General features: G+C 49.5%; 1 protein-coding gene across 1 annotated transcript in view; it reads right to left on the bottom strand.

Moving 5' to 3' along the window:
* Window positions 1-154: 154 nt before the first annotated feature.
* GLRB (glycine receptor beta) overlaps window positions 155-13,465 on the bottom strand; it is an 88,226-nt gene continuing 74,915 nt past the window's right edge. The window contains exon 9 of the mRNA XM_074991883.1: window positions 155-451. Coding sequence (XP_074847984.1) covers window positions 155-451 — 297 coding nt within the window. The remainder of the gene's footprint in view (window positions 452-13,465) is intronic.

Below are 13,465 nucleotides of genomic sequence, written 5' to 3' on the forward strand. Positions count from 1 at the left end.
AAAATTAAGGTGCCATATTTTCACTACAATCACATGGCATCTCAAATGCAATATATTGCTTTGCAAATGCAAAATAATTTCACAGACTGGCCTTCATGATTGGGGAGGGAAAGAATGAAATACTCTTTCACCTGGATAGAATACAAAAGATGTATCATAAATATACAGACCAATATATGACATTAAAGAACAAGAAGCAGAAAGGAAATAATGCTCTTGCATAAAGATCAATTCGCTTTGCTGCTGATGGAATGACAGGCTTAGGAGGAGGCGGCTTCTTGTTGTTCTTTGCTTGAGATTTTCCAAGTCCACTGTTTACTTCAATGGGCTTTCCATAACAGTCATAATTGGATAATTCAAAATCTCTTGGCAAGCTTCCAACGATGCTGAAATCATTGGATCTCAGATCAGATTTCGAGGTGCATACTTTTTTGCATCTGGTCTCACCAACCTATGAAATAAAGAGTTTGGGAAATCATGATCTACTCACAAATATTTTATTCACAAACATAATGCACCTGTTAGAGAATGCAGCAAACAAATATAAATGAAATTACTTGTTGATAGGGATTCACCACATTAGTTTAATTTGCAGGAATGGTTGTAATATAGCATGCTTAAAGATGATCACTTAATTATATAAACTAATCTAAACATTCATAATTATACCATTTTGCATTTTGCCTCATGCTCTGAAACTAACTATGCTATATTGCTAGATTATATTTTAAGGCTACATAGAAGCAGAGGCTATTTTTTCAAGAAAGTTATTTATTTTACTATTATTATTTTTAATGCTTATATTACACTGAGGCTCTGAAGCACTGATTAGAGTTGGAATATTTCTCTACCAACCTTGAGCACAGAAAAGTTCCCTATACCAGATAGGTACTATACCTAAACCCTGTCAGAGAGGGACTGCACTCTCCTTGCGTCAGTCATCCTTGTCCCTTGTGCAGTGACCACAACAGAATTTAGCACTTTCCCAGATGCACATGTTGGCATGCTGAAGGATCTCATCACTGGAAAACTCCTAAGCAACTGAAGGGGAGTTTTCTTCCAGCTGCCTGCTCCCCCATGACTCCTGGGGGATCATGTGACTGGGGAAAGGGATTGGAACTCAACAGAGCCCCTGTGCAAAATGGATTTGATGGATTTGAGGCCCAAACAATTTTTAATTTACATGTTTTAGCTGCAGAGTTATGGGACTTTTTTCCATTTCACTTGTCATAAATATGTATGTATGTTTGGGTGTCTGACTCATTTTGTCATGATTAAAATCACTTGGGTTTAACAACGTCTATGCCATAGACTCATTCCATAAATCATTCACGAGCAATTGAGGCCTGTTTGCACAGGATCTAACATATTATGGGTACTACTTGAAGCAACTTATTATTGTAAAGAAATTACAAGTGCTATCAAAATAAAATAGAACAATAAAATAAATTGCCAACATTAAAACAATACAAAATTTTCAGAATAATTCTCATTAAATCACAGGAAGTAGAAATGGGAGTCAAAAAGCTTATCTGTTCTCTGTTAATGCAGAACTGTTTCCTGTAGTTCACAGTTCAGAGTTTTGTTCGGTGTAGTTAAATTGTTCTATTAATGTGCAAGGTTATGCCAGTCTCCTTTGGAAACTGTTCTCTGTTGTAACAATGCCCCACTCTCAGGAGAAGTGTTTCCTTTTTGTAATTTTGTTATATTACTCCTAATTATGTAGTATAATCAGTTATTCCTGTCCCTTCATGGAATCTGCACACTTAGGATACTCTGTTCCCATTTTGTCATTTAGTTGCTGCTTAGGCAAGCTTTTAATATTTCTTCATACATCAGTCTCTCCAGCTTCCAAATATTCTCTATATTCCCTTTATAATTTCTGGTAATAAGGTGAAATTGTCCATGTTAAATGTAGCCTACTTGCTTTTCTAACCTGAGCAATACAATACAACTAGATGCTTTCTTTGTACCGTTGACTAGCATGTAAAGGTTGATTTTTGAACAGTTACATCTAAGGTTTGTAAAGAAATAAAACGTTTATAAAGACTCTCCATATTCTTTGTGCATGCTATTTTATCACAACCATGCAAAACAATATAATTTCACTGCCAAAACTATTTTATAATCTGGAGAGAAGAAATAGCTTGAGACATTACACATATGTAAATATATGACCTAAGTTTTGTAGGTCAAAAGGGTCCATTTTAACCAACTAGTCTGACCTAGTCTAGTCCAAAAAGGACCATTTTAATCAGCTAGTCTAGTATGGCACAGCACAATCCATGAAAGACTTCCTTGAATTAATTCCAGTTTAATGTCCCATAGCTGTGGTTAAACTGGAGCATCTTTTAGAAACATACATTTGATCTTGAATTAACAATCTCCAAGGATAGAGAATCCACAACCCTTGGTAAATTGTTTCAGTGATTAACTAATCTTGCTGCTACAAATCTTGTCATATGACTAGGCAATATAACTGTGCTCTTAACATTTCGCTGATGAGCTTAATAAATTCAGCTCTTTGAGCCTTTCATTACAGAGCTCATCTTCCAGTTAAATCATTTTCATGGCTCTTGTCCAGAGGTGAGCAATAATTTTTGATGAGGGGAGCCACTGCAAGAATTAATGGAGTAGGTGTGGAGCTTGCTATGGATGTTGGGTGCAAAACGGAGTTTGAGGTAAGGGACTAGGGCATACGAGGAGGAGCAGGGTCTGGGAGGGAGTTTTGGTAAAGGAGGCAGTTGTGACCTGGGGCAAGAGAGAGGGGTGCAAGAGGGGGTGTGGCGCACAGGGCTAGGTTGTGACCTGGGACAGAGGACTGGGGTGCAGAGTCCAGGAAGTGGTATGGGTGGAGGAGGATGGGCAGAGGGTTTGGGTTATGTGGGGTGGGAGGAGCAGAGTGTTGAGGGGAGAGGGATGGGCTGAGGTGCCAGAGGCAGGCTTTGGCCGAGAGAATTAGCTGACCAGCTCCTGGCCAGCAGCACAGCTGATTTCACAGGTAGGCTTTCTGCCCACAGGAGCCATGTCTGCCTGTTGGGGGGAAGGAAGGCAAAGGGTTATTCAAACAGAAAGCTCCCATTGGTCAGCAACCAGCCAATGGGATTGTGTTGGGCATGGGGCAGTGCTTGAAGCCTCTCTCCCGTTCCCTGTGGGCTTGCAGCTATTGAACTAAACAGGGTCCTGCAGCCACTTTTCTGAGTGGTGTGCATGGAGGGCACCAGGCATGGAGCTTCCCTGAGGCTCCCTACTGCATGAGTGGGCTGCATCCAGCATCTCAGATCAGGCCCGCAGGCTGTATATTTTACCTGGCCCTGCTCTTGTCTGAAAACTCACCAATAGTTTAAGATCCTTCCTAAGCGGTAGTCACCAGAATGGGAAACAGAAGTCCAGTAGCAGTTACCAGTGCTGAATACAGATTTCATGCAACCCTACTAACTGATATTCCCCTCCTGGTATATCCAGAGATTGCTTTAGCTCCTTCAACTCACAGCTTCACACTGGTGTCTCATGTTTGGCTGATTATCTGCCATGATCCCCAAATCTTTTTTGTCAGAATCACGGTTTCCCTTCTCGCTGCGTGCACAGGCAGTGAATTGTCTGGACCCAATGTGCCCCAGAACCAGAAATATTCCTGGACTGGACCCAGGTTCCAACAAAGTTCGATGTTTGCCTCCTCCTGGGCTCCCTGCATCCCCTGCTGCCCCACATGCTCCCCTTGTGTGCCCCCCCAGGCAACTTAAAATGCACTGGTGGCCCCCTCCACCAGCAGAACAGCAGGGCTACAGTGAACTGCCTAGACCAAAGCCTACACCCAGTGCCTCTGCCCCAGAGCAGAGCCAGGAACCAGACTCCATCCCAAAACCTTCATCTTTCACACCCTCCCACACCCACATTCATAGAATCATAGAATTCTAGGGCTGGAAGGGACCTCAGGAGGTCATCTAGTTCAGCCCCCTGCCTGAAGTAGGATCAACCCCAATTAAATTATCCCAGCCAGGACTTTGTCAAGCTGGGACTTAAAAACTGCTAAGGATGGAGATTCTACCACCTCTCTGGATAAAGCACAGTGTTTCACCACTCTCCTGGTGAAATAGTTTTTGCTAATATCCAAACTAAACCCCTCCCTCTGTAACTTCAGACAATTGCTTCTTGTTCTATCATCCATCACTACTAACAACAGCCTCGGTTTATCCTCTTTAGAGCTCCCCTCCCTTCAGGAAGTTGAAGGCTGCTATCAAATGGCCCCTCACTCTTCTCTTCTGCAAGCTAAACAAGCCCAAGTCCCTCAGCCTCTCCTCATAGGTCATGTGCTCCAGCCCCTTAATCATTTTCATTGGCCTTTGTTGGACCTGCTCCAATTCTTCCACATCCTTTCTGTACTAGGGGGCCCAGAATTGGATGCAGTATTCCAGATGAGGCCTCACCAGTGCTGAATAGATGGGAATAATAACTTCTCTAGGGCAAGGTCTATATGGATCTGTAGTGCTGGCAGCTTCACGCTAATGAGCAGTCTTGCAATTGCAAATGGCTGCTCATTAACATAATTTTGCAGCTAATCAGCACAGCCATGTGAAATTTCACTGCTGGCAGAGGCTGCTGATGGCAGTAAACAGGGTGTGTAGGCGCACCTCTGCCAGCAAAATCCCCCTCTGTTGCCAGCCCCTTATGCCTGAAAAACTCCTTCCCAGTGCTTCCACCCTGCATCCCTCTTGTACCCAATCCCCCAACTCCATCCCAGAGTCTGTACACCAGAGCTGCACTTGCACCCAACCCCCCCCAAGCCCCACCCCTTCCTCTCTCAGAGCCTTAGGTGAGGGAGAGGGGGAGAGAGTTTGAGTAAGAGAAAGGGGCAGGCTCTGGCCACGGGGGGAACCAACAGAACTTCTGCAAACCTGCTGCCCTTGTCTGCACGTCTTCTGAAAACTTTGTCAGGAATAATTTATTCTTCTTCGAGTGTCCCCGTGGGTGCTCCACATTAGGTGTCGGGCTCGCCCGGCGCCGCAGATCGGATCTTCCAAGCAGTTTCTGCTGGACCGCGCATGCGCCGGTGCGCGCCGCTCCCCCGCGCGCTCCCGGCCATGTGCACGATCCGGTCCCCGCCAGTTCCTCTTAACCGCCGTCGGCTGCAGACGGAATCCAACTAGGCTAAGGCCAAGTAGTGTATTCAACGGCTTTATCTGTTTTTTCTTAAAGTTTTTTCAGGCACTTAGGCTACTATGAGCTAGCCGGTTGTTATTTTGTAAAAAAAAAAACAACAACGAACAAGCTAGGAGAGGGACAGCTCAGCCAGTCCCAGTAACAAGCGCCGGAGGCCAGGAGCTAGGGCCATCAGCCCTCCTGCTAAGGCAGGCCATCGGACGGGGAAAACGGCACAAAGAAGGTGCTAAGTACCCGCTTAAAAACACAAAGACTCACCAACAATGTCCTCTTCAGGCTTTAAAAAAAAAAAAAAAAAAAATGCTGCTTCTTGACAAGGCCCTCCAGCCAGAAGCGCCGGAGCGGCCGCAGCAGAAGGGACCCTCCGGGGCCCTTAAAAGGAAAGCTGCCTCCCTCACTCCATCAGCGCAGAAACGGAGGAAAGTATCTCCAGCCCGATCCCTGCCGGCAGCAACAGCGAGCGGGACGGGAGGAGCAAGCAGCCCCCAGCCGCAGCAACAGCTGATCGGCAGCGGCACGGAGAGCCACGTGGAAGCGGCTCAGCCTCCAATACTTAGCCAGCCACCCCGCACCGCAGGCAGGGCGGCGGCTAAGCAAACGCCGGTACTGGCGGCACCGCAGGCAGCGGCACCGACCCCGGGGAACCGGCGGTGCAGAGCGCGCAGGCACGCAGCCTGCCGGCACCGGAGGACACCGCACATGCGGCATCGCCCTCGAGCGTGCCGAGCTCGGTGCGGACGGGGCCGGAATCCCCTGTATGCTCCCCAGCCCGATCCCTGCCGGCAGCAACAGCGAGCGGGACGGGAGGAACGAGCAGCCCCCAGCCGCAGCAACAGCTGATCGGCGGCGGCACGGAGAGCCACGTGGAAGCAGCTCAGCCTCCGATAATCAGCCAGCCGCCCCGCACCGCAGGCAGGGCGGCGGCTAAACAAGCGCTGGTACCAGCGGCACCGCGGGCAGCGGCACCGACCCCTGGGGAACCGGCGGTGCAGAGCGCGCAGGCACGTAGCCTGCCGGCACTGGAGGACACCGCACGTGCGGCACCGCCCTTGAGCGTGCCGAGCTCGGTGCGGACGCCGGAATGCCCTGTATGCCCCCCAGCCCGATCCCTGCCGGCAGCAACAATGAGCGGGACGGGAGGAGCGAGCAGCCCCCAGCCGCAGCAACAGCTGATCGGCGGCGGCACGGAGAGCCACGTGCAAGCGGCTCACCCTTCGATAATCAGCCAGCCGCCCCGCACCGCAGGCAGGGCGGCGGCTAAACAAGCGCCGGTACCACCGACCCCCGGAAAACCGGCGGTGCAGAGCGCGCAGGCACGCAGCCTGCCGGCACCGAAGGACACCGCACATGCGGCACCGACTTCGAGTGTGCCGAGCTCGGTGCGGACGGGGCCGGGATCCCCTGTATGTCAGGGGCGGGGTTACCTCCTCAAGGGAGGGGGAAGACTGCACACAAGAGGAGGCATTGCAGCCCCTCTCCACACAGGGCTGTGTAGTTGCTTTCTCACAGCCCTCCACTATGTTGCAGACTCCAACTAGAAGGCAGGGGTCCCCCCCCCCTTGGCCTACCCGGAGCCCCCTTCTCCATTTCTGCAACCAGCCTCACCCTGGCTGGGACCACCTCCACCCTTCCTGGGATTTGAACCGCTGGACTGTTAGGCAAAGTCGCTCTCTCCAGGGTCTCGACGGTCTCCCTCCCCCAGACGCAAAGGGTATGCACCAAGGGAGTGGTCTAGGTCACCTTCCCAAGACCAGTGCTTATACTGCCGTGGTCGCCCCTACCACGCAGGGCATAGACACCATCGGCAATCTACTAGGGAAAGATCCCTACGAACGATCTCGTACCCCCGAGGGCAATTGTGACCGGGGACAGAGACTTAAGCATCTCAGGGGGGACTGGTTATGGAACCCCGAGATTTTTCCTCGCACACCTCTAGTGAGAGGGTGTACCATCATCAGCAGGAACCGGAAGGGTCCAGAAAGACGTACCCCAGCGGTTCCTCGCTTTCCCCCCCGGATGAGGCTACGGCCCCGGGGGGCGTCCATCCTCCGGACGATCTCAAACAGTTCCAAGAGCTGTTTTACGAGGGTGGCCTTCACGCAAGGCTTCCAGACAGCAAAGGTGCAAGAGCAACACCATAAGCTCCTCAAAAATCTGAGACCTCCGGCCTCCTCCAAAATAGCAATACCGCTGATGACGCAATCTTGGAGCCTGCCACTATGATATGGCAGACTCCTGCGACTATTCCGCCTGTCCACAAAAGAGCGAAAAAAAAAAAAAATACTTCGTGCCCACGAAGGGCATGGAGTTCCTGTTCAGCCACCCACAACCAAATTCTTTGGTGGCGGAGTCGTCGCAACGTGGGGGAATAAACAAACATGCCAAAAAGCTAGAGCTGTTGGGCAGAAAGGTCTACTCCTCCTCCACGCTACTGTTGCCAATGGCAAATTACGCAGCGCATCTAGCGAACCATAATTTCAACAACCACATTAGGTTGACCTCCCTCATGGACTCGCTTCCAGAGGGCACGAAACCAGTGCTCAAGGCCATCATCCGACCATTTTATAACCAGTGGCAAAGGATCACCACAGACACATGGGTGCTGGAGATCATAGCCACGGGGTACGCCATCCCCTCCCAGTTGCTCCCACCGCCATGACCTCCACCCGGGGCCCCACCTCCAGGAGACCTCCCATGTAGCGAGGCTCAAGCAGGAGGTAGACCATCTCATGCTCGTAGGGGCAGTGGAAAGAGTGCCGGAGCAACTGCAAGGGAGAGGGTTCTACTCGAGGTACTTCCTCACGGGGAGGTCCATCTTAGATTTTCGAGGCCTCACCGGTACCTGCGCAAGCAACGTTTTCGGATGATCACAAACGCCTCCATCCTTACGGCACTAGACGATGGAGATTGGTTCGCAGCCCTCGACTTACAAGGTCCTACCGTTTGGGCTCTCCTCAGCCCCCAGAGTCTTCACCAAGACCTTGGCAGTGGTGTCAGCCTACCTGCACAGACAGGGGGTATTTATATTCCAGTATCTGAATGACTGCCTACTCAAAGGGGCCTCAAAGGAGGAGGTACTACGCATAATATGTGTCACAGCAGGCACGTTCTCTTCGCTCGGCCTGCTTATCAATCTGACAAAATCAAAGACAGACCCCACACAGGACATAGAGTTCATAGGGGCACGCATAAATTCTATTACAGCGAGGGCGTATCTACCAGAGACTCGCTTTCGGGCCATCGGCTCCCTCGCGCAAGGCTTCACCTTCAGCCCTATGGTGCCGGTTCTGATGTGCTTACAGCCGCTGGGCCACATGGCAGCAGCAACGTTTCGTAGAACAGAACGCCAGGTTACACATGCGCAGCATGCAGCATTGGCTGGCGAGCGTATACAAACTGGCAGCACACACTGTTCACAGGATGGCGTCGCCCACAACGGAGGTGCGCAAATCCCTGCAATGGTGGGTAAACCCCGAGAACCTGCTAACAAGGGTACCCTTCCACCAACCACACGTATTGGTTTTTCTTACTACAGATGCCCCCCTCATAGGGTGGGGAGCACACATGGGCGAAGAGGTGACGCAAGGGCTGTGGTCCTCTATGGAGCAGTCACTGCACACTAATATACTGGAGCTCAAAGCAGTGTTCAACGCCTGCAGACACTTTCGAGACCAACTGAAAGGCAAGGTAGTCGGGATCAGTACAGACGATACCTCCACCATGTTTTATATAAATCGGCAAGGAGGAGCTCGGTCCCGTGCCTTATGTGTAGAAGCAGTCCGGTTGTGGAACTGCTGCATCGCCAACAATGTAACCTTGAAAGCCTCGTACTTACCAGGCGCTCGCAATGTGAAGGCAGACCAGCTGAGCAGGCGTTTCGCACTCACGCACGAGTGGCAGATCCGTCCCGATCTGCTGCAACCGATTTTTCCACGCATGGGGTTTTTCCCCAGATAGACCCTGTTTGCTACTCAGCACAACAAGAAGTGCCCACGATTCTGCTCCAGGGCAGGACTGGGACGGGGGTCCCTGAGGGATGCCTTCGCGATCTCATGGAGGGGCCCCCTGCTTTACGCTTTCCCTCCCACAGTGCTCATCCACAAAGTGTTGCAGAAAGCCAGGAGGGAAGGAACCTGAATGATCCCGATAGTCCCAACGTGGGATCGACAGCAATGGTTCCCCCTATTCCTGCGCATGTCGGACCGGCCACCGATGTCCCCTCCGGTGGCGCGGGATCTGCTCACGCAAGCCCAGGGGTCCATAGTGCATCCGCACCCCCAAAGCCTGCGACTACAAACGTGGTTAATCCATGGCTCAGCTCCCTAGAGAGCACATGTACGGAGGAAGTGCAGCAAGTCCTAGAAAGTAGCAGGAGGACTTCCACCAGGAAGACCTTCAAGCAGAAATGGACTCGCTTTACGGCATGGTGTTCTACCAAACAGCTAGCCCCCTTTCGGTGCCTATGGCTGTGATATTAGAGTATTTACTGGACCTCAAGAGAGGAGGACTCTCGCTATCCTCGTTTCAGGTCCACCTGGCCGCCATTTTGGTGTTCAGACACGAAGAGGAAGGGCACACGGTGTTCGCCCATCCCATGGTTACCAGGTTCTTCAAAGGGCTGGTAAGCCTATACCCCCCTCAGAAACCGCTTCCACCTCTGTGGAACTCGGACCTGGTGCTTAATGCGAAAAGGGGACCACCGTTTGAGCCTTTGGCCACGGTTTCCCTCCGCCTCCTTATGATGAAGACGACCTTTCTTCTCGCAATCACGTCAGCTCGCAGGGTGAGCGAGCTTGAGGCAGTTATGGCAACGCCGCCCTGCGCTGTTTTTCCAAGGAGGCGGTAACCATACGGCTGCATCCAGCCTTTGTTCCTAAAGTTTCTTTCTGAGTTTCATACTAACGAACCTATTGTTTACCCTTGTTTATCCAAAGCCTCATAACTCTAACAAAGAGGTGCGCCTACACCTCCTGGACGTGAGCAGGCGCTAGCTTTCTACATGGACAGGACCAAGTCCTTCCAGAGAATGGATAGGCTCCTAGTCTCTATCGCTCCCAAATCAAAAGGAGAATGTCTCTCTTCGCAGAGAATCTCTAAGCACATCGTATCTTGCATAAAAATGTGCTACAAACTCAAAAAGACTCCTTTACTGGCCACGCCCAGGGCTCATTCCACTAGGGCGGTGGCAGCATCAACAGCCTTTTTTCAAGGGCGTTGCGCTAAAAGACATTTGCAGAGTGGCGACCTGGTCATCCTGTGACACCTTCGCCAAACATTACGCCCTTCACAGGGTATTCCAAGAGGATACCCGTCTCTTGGCAGCGGTCCTCTCGGGGACAAGCTGCACATAATCCGATTACCCACCTCCTATCTTGGGTTACTGCTGGGTAGTCACCTAATGTGGAGCACCCACGGGGACACTCGAAGAAGAAAGAAAGGTTACTCACCGTAGTAACGGTGGTTCTTCGAGATGTGTCCCCGTGGGTGCTCCACTACCCGCCCATCCTCCCCGCTCCGGATCTCTGTTTAGTGTTTTGCAGGAGCATCCGAGGCGGTTGGTCAAGGAACTGGCGGGGACCGGATCGCGCACATGGCCGGGAGCGCGCGGGGGAGCGGCGCGCACCGGCGCATGCGCGGTCCAGCAGAAACTGCTTGGAAGATCCGATCTGCGGCGCCGGGCGAGCCCGACACCTAATGTGGAGCACCCACGGGGACACATCTCGAAGAACCACCGTTACTACGGTGAGTAACCTTTCTATATCTTCTTCCAGGTCATAGATACAAATGTTAAATAACAAAGGGCCAAACACATTCTCTGAAGGAGCTAACTAGAAACACGCCGGCTCAATGATGCTTCCCCATTCACAATGAGTTTTTGAAATCCATCAATTAACGAGTTTTTAATTAATTTAATTAGTACCATTTGAGTTAATGTATTTGTAGTTTCTTAATCAAAATGTCATGTGATACCAAGTCAAATGCCCTACAGCAGTCTAACTATATTAGCTTAACACTATAGCCTTTGAGAGAAGTATCAGAGGGATAGCGACGTCAGTCTGTATCTATAACAAGGCAATAGGGACTCCCTATTGTTATTAATCAAACTTGCAATTTCATTAAAACTATATCAAATCAGTTTGATAAGATCTATTTGCCATAAACCCATGTTCATTTGCATTGATTGTATTACTCTTCTTTTATTCTTTATCAGTCAACTTCTATATCAGTTCTTCCATTACTTTGCCTGGATTAACATTGAGCTTACTTAAGTTATCCAGTTCACCTTTTTCAAATAATGGTGCAATATTAACTTTCCTTAAGTCTTCAGGAACTTCCCCAATTTTCTAAGACATTGCTAAAAACAAACAAACAAAAATCACTAGCAATTCGTAAAAATTCAGGATGTATGTGGACCCAGAACTGCTGCCTTAGCACTATAGTTTTAGAAGGGTCTATTTAACATCTTCCTGCGCAACTGCTTGAATAAAAAGTATTTAATCATCATCACATGATATATCACCTGTCTTTTCCACAAACACAAAATGAACATAATCATTGAACACTGTTGTCTCTTCATTGACAAGTATATCATTTCTCTCAAGTAGTGGTCTTAGACCATTTTTACGGTCTCTTTTATGGCCATATTTTTCTTATCTCCGCTGATCACAGTCTTCTCCTGGCATCCTTTTGCTTCTTTTATCAATCGTCTATAATGTTTAGATTCTCATTTGAATTGCTCTTAATTTTTTCTTCTTTTTGATTTGTTTTTATTTGTTATTATTGCTGCTTTCACTTCCTCTCTAAGCTGCACTCTTTTTAAAATCCAGTACAACTTTTTGTTGATTGCAGGAATGTGGACTTTTTGGGTATCTAGCAAAATGTTCTTAATCTATTACTAATTATTTGTACACTCATCCCTCATTTAATGAGTACTTTACTTATGAGTACTCGCTAATATGAGGAACATAAATACCCACCTTTATTCACTATATGAGTGCACTTCCCCCACTTACATGAACGGTGTCCCTAGCTGGGGGCCGGGGACACCTGAATCCCTGCAGCTGGGTCAGCTCCAGCCATGGGGTCCCTGGCTGGATGTGGGGAGACCCGCAGCTGGAGCCTTCTCCCTCCCTTCCCTCAGACATGTAGCTGTCTGACAGTCCTTCAGCTGGGGGAAGACAGGGAGAAGGCTCTTAGCTTGGTTCCTTCCCCTGCAATGGCAGGAATGTGAAACTGACCAGCCATGAGCTCATCAGTTTCCTGGTCCTGCAAGCCCTGGGGAGACTAGAACCAGCCTGCCCCTGGTTCTGAGCTCCTGCCAGTCTGGGAGCCAGGAAACTGACCAGTCCCGGTGGTTCCTGGCTCCCCTCCCCTTGCAGCAAAATTCGAGTTATTCAGGGGTTGCAGGTACAACTGCTGGGTAACTCCCAGGGTTTACTGTATTAGATCCCCCTGCCTCTCCTACAGACCTCACCCTCGGCCAGGTTTTAACTGCCCCCATGGTCCCAAACCTCCTCCAGCCTTAGACCCCCCCCCAGCAGTCACAAAGTGCCCCCAGATTTACACCCCCCACAACAGCTCCAAACTGCCCCCAGCATTAGATTCTCCCTGCAGCCCCAAAATTCCCCCCTCTTAGATCCCCCCCGCATCCCTCAACAGCCCCAGCCTTAGACACTCCTCCTCCTCCCGCAGCCTCTTCACTGGGGCTGCTAGGCTGGGTGGCTCCCCCAGCCCTCCTGCTCCCAGCAAATAACTCCAGTGTTAAGGTTTCAGCACCTAGGTACAAGGTAATTGCTATTCCTAGTGAGATAGAGCTGCTGGAGATGGCAGCTATTGCTATTGATAGATATCTGCCTGAGGCAGCAGTAGTAAGAAACTGCAAATGGCTTCTTTAACAGCCACATGCAGCTGGGAACTGCCCAGCTGGTGACCTTTAAAAAATCTAATGGAACCCATGTTTGGGTCCTGACCCATACGCTGGGAATCCCTGCTCTACATACAAACACTACATTCTATTTCTGGTGCCAAACTATTCAAATACATCAGAAAAGTACCGAAACTCAACTGGTTTATGTCAAGTTACCAGCACTTGGAACGAATCAGAGACTTTTATGTGTATTTTAATGGGAATTTAGTGTCACTTTTATGAGTTTTCACATACCAGTAGAAATTTGGGACCCAATTGTGCTCATATAGACAGGGATGAGTGTATATATTTTTCTATTTAAGTCCTTCATCCCATCAATTTTGTCTTAATTTTACTTTCAGTTTTGTGAAACTGGTCCTTCTAAAGTGGTTTGTACAA

This window comes from Carettochelys insculpta, chromosome 4, assembly GCF_033958435.1.
Source record: "Carettochelys insculpta isolate YL-2023 chromosome 4, ASM3395843v1, whole genome shotgun sequence".
NCBI classification, from domain to species: Eukaryota; Metazoa; Chordata; order Testudines; family Carettochelyidae; genus Carettochelys; species Carettochelys insculpta.